The 9,345-nt window shown below is 38.9% G+C and overlaps 1 protein-coding gene across 1 annotated transcript; it reads right to left on the minus strand.

Annotated features, from left to right (window-relative positions):
• Positions 1-405: 405 nt before the first annotated feature.
• Positions 406-7,697, minus strand: CD24 (CD24 molecule). Its single transcript, XM_070733300.1, has 2 exons — positions 7,546-7,697; positions 406-1,879 (listed from the first exon to the last, which is right to left on the minus strand). Exons 1-2 carry the CDS (start codon positions 7,612-7,614, stop codon positions 1,724-1,726), a joined length of 225 nt encoding a protein of 74 aa, XP_070589401.1. The 5' UTR covers positions 7,615-7,697; the 3' UTR covers positions 406-1,723.
• Between the last annotated feature and the right edge of the window lie 1,648 nt (positions 7,698-9,345).

Consider the following 9,345-nt stretch of genomic DNA (forward strand, 5'->3'; position numbering starts at 1 on the left):
GGTTTTTAGATGTTTTTTAATATTTGATTTGTTTCATTGTAACATTGTTATTATTATTGTTGTGAGCTGCCCCGAGTCTTCGGAGAGGGGCGGCATACAAATCTAATAAATTATTATTATTATTATTATTATTATTATTATTATTATTTCCCAAAATTCCTGAGCTAGCATGATTGTCTCTGGAATTCTGGGACTTGAAGTTCGCAAGTCATAGAAGAGCCAACTTTGCCTACCTGTCCTAAACGAAGAAAACAAATCCTGTTGAATGTAAGGTCACTGATAAGATTATTAGGAATAGAACTTAATGTTTCTTTTGAATGCAGTTACTCAATTAGAGAAGGGTCTGCCCTAACTGTTAGCAGAACATTGACGATCTGATTGTCAAAAAACTAGAATGTACAAGAATTAGATCCATTGTTTTATTCATAGCTTGATTTAAAATTATAGCATAATCACATAATCATAATGTCAAACAGTGTATTCAATACAAAAGGAATGCATACATCCCTCTCCCCCACCCCTAGTTTTATTATGCAAGTACTTGACAATGCAATGGATGTATACAGATTCTGGGTAAATGACTAAATCAAAGGGACAAGTGTGCATTTAAAGCCATGATCACACATAGTAAGTGAACAAAACTGTCTATGGATGTGATTCTGCCTACAAGACAGGGGGCGTTATTTATTTCTGAAGAGCCAAACATTTGGATAACATTTTAGTACCAACTTTAGTTCAAATTACTTACTGTACAGAACACTTTGCATAGAAATAATTTGTGCAAATGTATCAGTTTCAACCTTTAAAAGATACACACTTTAAGGATTAATATTTCAGGATTTAAACATTGTGTATTTTCATTCAACATAAAATTATTTGCCCAAAGATGTTTCATTAAAAGAATAAAATAAACATCAATTGCACCAAAACTGACATTTAGAAATTATCCCCATAAATTTTTAGGAGGCTACTATAAGAAAAACTATTCAAGTTTAATTATGTAAGTTGATTCCTTAGTTCCTTATTACTTATTTTATATCGGCTATTGCCAAATATTCTTACAATAGATTTTAAATATGTTATTCTGGTGATGCATTTGGTTCATCTACAACTTTAATAACATTGAAAAAATACAGTAAATGTTTTCCAATTGGTTTTAAATTATGCAAACTTCAATTCTGAATCTTTATAACATTTTTTAAAAAATCAATGGAATAACTAAAAATTCCCAAGTGAAATTCTGAATGGAATTATTTATGCTGGATATCCTTGGATCTTAAATTGGGGGAGGGGGACCCACTTCAGTGCTTTTTTTCATTTTTTACTGGTTTTATAAGCATAGAGGATGAGCATCATTTTCAAATTAAGCTCCTTATTTTGCATAACTTTATCAACTCTTTCCTCTCAGAAGGCATGATCCATGGCTTGTCAAGTTGCATTTCTCTTATATTATGAGTTCAAGGTGTTGTATATTGGAATCCATAGGCTGCTTTGTGAATTGAATTTATTTTTGAAGGAAGGTTGATTCAATTCATCAGGTATTCTTATCAAGAGTCTTGGTCAAATTGGTATCTGTGACTGAATCGTTGCTTAAACTGTACTGATTGGATGCAAGTATTTCATGTTGTTGCTTTTCATAATTCTCAGAATAGGAAGGTTTCACCATCTTAGATGGATTAGGGAACTTGGTAGGGAAGGATGTTGTTTTCCCAGACCAGATGCTTTAACAAAAGTACAGGAGAGAGACTGAAAGTATGAAGAGGCCAGTAGTTGGCTGAAGGTAATTTCCATGTCCCTTGGTGGTGTTTGTGATAAGTGACACAGTAGTCACAGATGAATTAATATTTGGTGCATCAGTACTTGTTTTATTAACTTCTCCCTAAAACAAGAAAAAAAAGAGATTGTAAAATCAATCAGCACATTTTGCATTCTGACTTCCAGGGCTTATAATATATTGGTCTATTTATAAGGTATTAGTCTACATAGAGTGATTGTGAAAGTACCCCAGTTTGTTTTTTTTAATTTCACCATGAAATATACATCCGCATACAGTTTTCACTGTCCTTCTTAAAAAGTAAACTTTAAACAGCATAAATCCATATTCAGAAATAAGCCCCTGGAGCTTACTCCAAATTAAGCAAGTGTAGTATTGTAATAAAATATATGTGTTAACTGTATGTAATATGCTAAGCAAACAGTATAAAACATTTTTGTTGTGATATATCAATGATCAGGCAAATAGTCAATAAGGAAAGAACTCCATGACAGCTAGAATGAGAATTCTCTGCCCAGCTTTTTCTACTGTATATCCCATAGCAATGACACTGACAACTTGGAAATAATACTGACATCAACATACCAATCACACACAGCCCCAATGCTTGCTCATTTATCAAATCACATTTTTTTCTGAAATATATTTTTCTTTTCTTTTTTCTTTTAACTTTGTCAGCTTCTACTGAGACCAGATCAAAAAGTTAGCAATGAGAAAATCAAAATGCTATTAGAGGTAATCTTAAATGGAAGAATTGATAGTTTGTTATTCTTACTCCAGTTGAATTTATAAAGAGGTCTACCACTAGATTCAGACATTACCCTACATCATAAGGTGCTTATTTGATTTTGGCTTACATGATATGAAAAACCTTATTTCCATCTTATTTAACATTTCTGATTAAACAATCACATTAACAATGGAAGATTTTTAATGTGACAAGTCTGAAATGGGGTATTTTAATAACTACAAAGCCAGAGATACAATTGCACAAGAAGTCAATTTATTTTTTTGTTCTGGCTACTGCATGCCATGGCAGGCAGATGAAATAATATTTTAGGAATTTAAATTACTTGAAATGGCTTTGAAATTACAGACTTTAAATGATTTTCGTAGCACAGGTATTATTTCTTTTGTTTTGGTTACTATGTAGTCACCAAGGCTTTTAGAAACCTGACTACAACATAAAAACTGGCTCAAAGAATGACATGAATGGGATAAGCACATACCACACTTTTCAGATCTACTATTAGATTTGAGCGCATGCATTGTCTGTCTCCAGCTGCTTAGCACTAATGTTTGTTTCAAGATTTTTTAAAAAGTTGCATAGAATTAGAAAAGCAGGAGCATGCTGACTGAGCTAAAACAACCCTTTAAATCAAGCTGGATTATGGCTCAATTTGCTTTGTGATCCCAACTATTACAATTTATGGCTTAATGTGTAGCCTGAACCTAGTCAACTGTGTTTTATTCAATAAGCTGTAGAACAAAGGTTTGTGAAATTTGTGAATCAGGTCACAAAAATAGCATTGTAACCTTTCTCTTTCTTTCTTTCTTTCTTTCTTTCTTTCTTTCTTTCTTTCGGATACACAAGCCTTTTGTACTACAACACCTATCTGATATGGTGGTTAAAATGCACCAGGTTTGAAACCGGAATTCTAGTCATCCCCACTAGGTAGATGAAGCTAGGAAATCACCTCCACAGGAAGGCTAAAACTATGTTTATTGAGATTGGCTAAATAAGACAAAACTCACAACTGCAACTGTGGCACTTTTTCTGTGTTGAGCCACTTCTTTGAATACACTGGACTTTACACCTCGTCAACAGAACTTGCATATCTCAATCAAGGACGGCTTCCTTACTCACTACAGTTACAGTCCAGCCTTAAGCATGAAGCAGCTGGATGACTTGGGTCAGTCCTTCTCAATCATAGGAAGAAGGCAAGGACAATCACCTCCACCCACTCCAATGTTGCCATGAAAATTGTTTTGACCTATTCTGGCACTCACTAGGAGTGAGGATTGTCCCAGTCTACAGGAGGATAGATCAAGTTATGTCATGCTAGTGATGTCAGACTTCATGTACTGTATGAAGAATATCTGGTACATCTAGCAGCTGAGAAAGTGTTAGAAAGCAAGGAAGGTTTTGAGTATCTACTTCAATTAATAGTAGATGAAAGGTTGCCATATAGTGATTGCAAACCCACCATAATATTCCCCAAATCACATATGTTTATATATCAATTTCACCTCATCCATTTCAAGTAAAGATATGTTTCAAAATTTACACTTAATAAGCACTGACAGAATCCAGTCAAGTTTAAGAGGCAACATTCATATCCGCTCATATATTATTCACATTAAAATATTAATTTCAGAAATCCTACACACAAGGATATTTTTTCTTAATAGAGGGAATTCTCACTTGCAAAATGCACTTACAGGATTGCCACCTAATTCTCTCTACTGTATATTATGGTTGTTTAGAATAAGTTCTTACATTGCATTTCACACTTACAGAGCAATACCACTATGTAAAGTTAACATATGTTAGCTGTGAAGTTGAAGTCAAGAAGCTGGGAGGATATAGGGCGCATAGAAAGCATTATATTCAAGGAAATCATTTTGTTACATACTACAAAGGAAATTCTATGCTGCTTTTGTTATTAGACTTAAAATAACAAATTGACTGCCACAAAAAGCTGAAAGATTATCTAACAACTAAAAAGTAAACCCTACAGATTTACAATCAAACTTTTCAAGCCACTCCGATCTCTTCCCCCAAAAGCCCCTTTTAAGTATTTCATTTCTGCTAAATATTCACTCCTGTTTTATTTATTTATTTTATTTATTATTTGGATTTGTATGCCGCCCCTCTCCGAAGACTCGGGGTGGCTCACAACAAGTGGAACAAATCCTTGCTATTCCTTTAGCAGACACTTTTGTGCCCTCCCCTGTCTGCTAAGCTGATATAAGGTAACAAGATTGAAATGCAAGTCCTTATCTTTTTGAAACTTGGCTACATAAATTGTTAACCTGCTACAGCTTCTATTGTTCTAACATTGAGCCAAATGTTACATCTGGTCCACAAATTCTAACTGAAAAGGAGTTTGTGGAAGTACTGTACTAACTTGTGATTTTTTAAAAAAATGCCAAGTCAGATAGAGATTCCTAAATTTCTCCAAAGATTTACATAATGAAAGGCATGATAAAGCATATACTGTATTTTTCTAGAAAGTTATTACTTGAAAATGTATTTTAATAAAAATAGAAAATTCTTAAACCATCTGCTGTTCCAAAATTCACAAGATGGAATTATCTGCTTCTATAGCAGAAAAAAATAGGGCTGTGCAGGGGGGGAAAAGGGCTGTGCCGTGTGCATGTATATGTATGTATATATGAAATCACCCTGGTATACCCAAATATGGGTGGGCGCATACTGCTAGCCATTCAAATCCTGGTAAAGGTATGGCTAGCTGATGAGAGCAAAATAAGTTTGAAATAGATCTAGTCTCCCTTTTCACTATCTGGCAAAAATATGTTACATACACACACATTTTTCATCTGTCTGAAGCACCACAAGCCAAAGGTGAATTTCTAAAAAGTGTTAGAGGGCAGTCACAGAAGGCACAGCTGCTCTTCCATAGATGCCTTGCCTACCCACAAACACCCAAATTACATTTTGCCTTCCAATCTGGATCTCCACAGAAGTCAAGTACAGTACACAAAAATATACATGGAGACTAGAATGTAAACCCACAGAGAAGTCTGACAGAGACTAGTGAGGTCTCTCAGCAAACACCCTTCAACGCAGCAAGAAAATCTAACAACACAGATGGGGAGACCAAACATCGCCTGCAGCTTTTGTTACATTCCAACTCTCAGCTACTCCAGCCACTACGTGTTGAGTTCAGCAACACTAGATGGTCTGCAGTCCTATTCTAGCATTAGTGCTTAGACTTATATACCACTCCACACTGCTTTCTAGCTCTCCCTAAGCTGTTTACAGAGTCAGCATATTGCTCTCAACAATCTGGGTCTTCGTTTCACAGACCTGCCAAGCAGCAGCTGCTAGCCTTTCAGAAAAAGGGAGAGATGACAGGTAATGGCATTTTCCTACTTTAAAGTTTCCACAGAACCCTAGGTTTCCTATTACATTGATTTTAGATGGTTGATAATGCAATTACAGTACTGTACTTTAAAAAGCCAGCCTAGACAGCCTCTGCAAAACGATTAAAAACTGCTACAGGATGTAGCTTTTCAGATACTTTAGAATAGAATAGAATTCTTTATTGGCCAAGTGTGATTGGACACACAAGGAATTTGTCTTTCTTTTTTCTTTTTTTTGTATAAGTTTTATTAGTTTTTTCAAAATTATACAAACTGAAATATTAGGAAACTTTGCAAACATTATTTCTCATATTACAAACCACAACTTTTATATATGTTTTTTTTTCTTTGACTTATTTTATGTTTCTTATATAACTATGAGTGGTTGTGGTTTGTAAGGAATTTGTCTTTGGGGCATATGCTCTTAGTGTACATAAAAGAAAAGGATACATTTATTAAGAATTATGAGGTACAATACTTAATGATTGTCATTGGGGTCAAATAAGCGATCAGAAAACAATCAATATTAATAGAAATCTTAAGGATACAAGCAACATGTTACAGTCATACAGTCATAAGTGGGAGGAAACATAGAAACATAGAAGTGGGTGATAGGAATGGTGAGGAAAAAACTAGCAGTTCAATTCCAATTCAATTGCAGCTTACCTAAGAGACAATTTTATTTTACCCAAAATTATACAAAGGAAACCTAGCTTTATCCCCTCAATGGCGCAGCATATGGGTAACTCCCTTCTCCACCCAGTAGCGGTCAGGATTAAAATATTCAGGCGCTAGTTCCTAACGATTTAACCTCAGTCAAAATTCAATTTCCTGGGATTTTTTAAAAAAATTATGAGCAGACCTACATAAAAACTGCCAAAGGAAGTTCTTACTAAATTGTCAAAGGAAGTCTTTACTAAAGGGGAAGGGGTGGTTAAGTTTTCTTCTTTTTAAAAAAATGCAAAATAATTTACTTTTTGTTTTTTTTTTAAAAAGGATCAGAAGCGGGGAAGAAGGGGGAGGACGCTCAACCGTTCCTAGGAAATCGGAGAAAGGAGGCAACAATAAGGCTCAGGAATTGGGTCTGCAAATCTGCAAAGAGAATTGGAATTCCAGGCTTCAACCACACACATCCCATTAAATCGAGTCGACTGAATTGAACCACAGCTGGCTGGGTTTACCCAACTGGCTACGCCTGGAACCCACCAAACCGCATGTTAAAAAAAAAAAAAAAGTTCAGCGCCATCTGGAAACTTCTTTTAAAAAAAACCCACAAAACTCTGTGGGGATCATTTCTTTCCCTCCCTCCGCCCTCCCCCCCCTCGCGCGCGCGCACACACGACCCCCCGCTCAAAATTGCAACTTATAAAATGCAACTTGGCGCGCGGCTGTAAAGCCAAACCCGGGTAGGAGCCCCCCCTCCCTGAGGAAGATGGTGGCGACGACGGGAGTTAAGAGCAAACGTCTGCTGCTTTTCCCGCTTCACCTATTCCCTGGGTGGGTGGGTAGGTCCCGCTCTGCTGAGGCAATGGAGAGAAAGCGAACCCGGGTGGGTGGGTGAGTGAGTAGGTCCCGCTCTGCTGAGGCAAAATGGAGAGAAAGCGAAGCCGCGACGGACGGGTGGGTGGGCAGGCCTCGCGGTCGCCCGCTTGGGCGCTCACCTGAGAGGGGGAAAGCAGCGCCAGGAGAAAAAGCCCGAAGACGAGCCGCCAAGCCAGCGCCCTGCCCATGTCTAGCTCGTGCCGGGAGCGCCGCTCGTCCCACCCCCGCCAAGTGCTTCTCCTGAGGTGCAAGCGGCGGAGAGGCGGCGGGCGGCTTTTTATGCGCGCGCCAAGCGGCTGGGAGGGTGGTGAGGCGGGTCCAGGACCTCGTCACCCCCCGCCTCCTCTTTTTTTGTCGGGTTTTGGGACGCCCACCCAACCCTCCTCCTCCTTTTCCCTCCTCTTTGACTCCCTTTGGCGGTTCAGGAGTGCGCGCCTTTCCTGTACCGGCCGAAGGGGATAAAAGCACCACAGCGTAGCTGAACAAAGTGGTGGTGGTGGGGGGGGGAGACGAGGTAGGGAAGGAAGGCAGGGGAGGCTTCCCTGTGTTCTTGAATTTCAAATAACGAAAGCTGCCCTCTTTTCTTCCCGACTTGATTCTGGCAAGAGAAAGGAGCGAGGGGAACCCCTGCCTGTGCTTCGGAATAGGGCTTTTTACATCTCTCAACGATTCATTTAACTTAAAGGAATGGAATACTTATGATTGAATTACCATTCAATCTTAAGTATTCCATTTCTTTAAGTTAAATTATTAGTTAAATTATTATTAAGTTAAATTAAGTTATTAGTCTTCAAGGTCTGCAGACTAATTCCTTAGAGATGGTTTCACAGATACCTTCTGAGGCCAGAAGGACATTCAGAGCAGTAGAGAAACACTCTGCAAAGCCAGGGCTGCAAATACAAATGCTGTGACAATGGTGCCCACACATCTCCCCAACATGGGGCAGAACATTTCGTGCCCATATAGACCTTTCCAGACGCCTGCGGACACATCGTGTATAGCACACAATCATTAGATGTCGGGGTCCTCCTTGAATACAATGGACAGACATCAATATACAATATGCTGCTTACTCGGCTTAAGATGTTTTTAGGTCAGGGTTGTAGCTCTCTAATTTCTATGTGAAGTAGACCCAGAGACAGGGTTTTGAGCAATCGGTACTTTTATTCAGCTCAGAGAACAAGTGACAGCTCAGCAAGGTAAAGTGACAATTCAGCGAGTACCGACTGACTCTGCCTGGAGAAACCGCTCCTTTTATATATTTGCGGTTCCCGCCAAAGCTAGAGCCGGCCGCGTCTGAGCCAATCAGGAGCGACTTCCTGCTTGGGCTCAGACAGCGCTGAAAGAGGAACAAACTATTTACAGAGTTACAAGGTAGCCATTACAGGATACAACACCCCTCCCCTCATAGTTGGACACATCCATCAAGAAAGCCATGTGACAAAGTCGTCCAATCGGTGGGGCCTCTGAGGAGCTCGCGCTGACCTGCGCAGTTCAATTTCTCCTTCGCCACCGACTGTGGAGGATGGCTCGCCGCTGTTCTCCCGGTGTGGCGGACTTGGCCTGGCGGGCCCAACGAAGGCTTCGGAGGACGAGGATGGTTCGGCGTCGCTGGATGGTTCCCCCTGGCCCGATAAGTCTCTTTGCGTGTCTCTTATTTCGGGCAATGTACTAAAGTCTGTTGAAGGGGGAGAGTCCATGTCAGCGGTTTGTGGCAATTGATTTTCTGTTCGCTTCCGAATGTGGTCTATGTGTCGTTTCCACAAACGACCATCCTCTAGTTTAACAACATAGGTCTTAGGTGCATTTTGCTTAACAATAATTCCCTTCATCCAGTTTACATTTCCATCAAAACTTTTTACATATACATTTTGTCCCAAATACATTTCTCTTTCAGGTTTTGTACACATTTGGTTATT

The sequence above is a fragment of the Erythrolamprus reginae genome, chromosome 1 (assembly GCF_031021105.1).
Source record: "Erythrolamprus reginae isolate rEryReg1 chromosome 1, rEryReg1.hap1, whole genome shotgun sequence".
Lineage (NCBI taxonomy): Eukaryota > Metazoa > Chordata > Lepidosauria > Squamata > Dipsadidae > Erythrolamprus > Erythrolamprus reginae.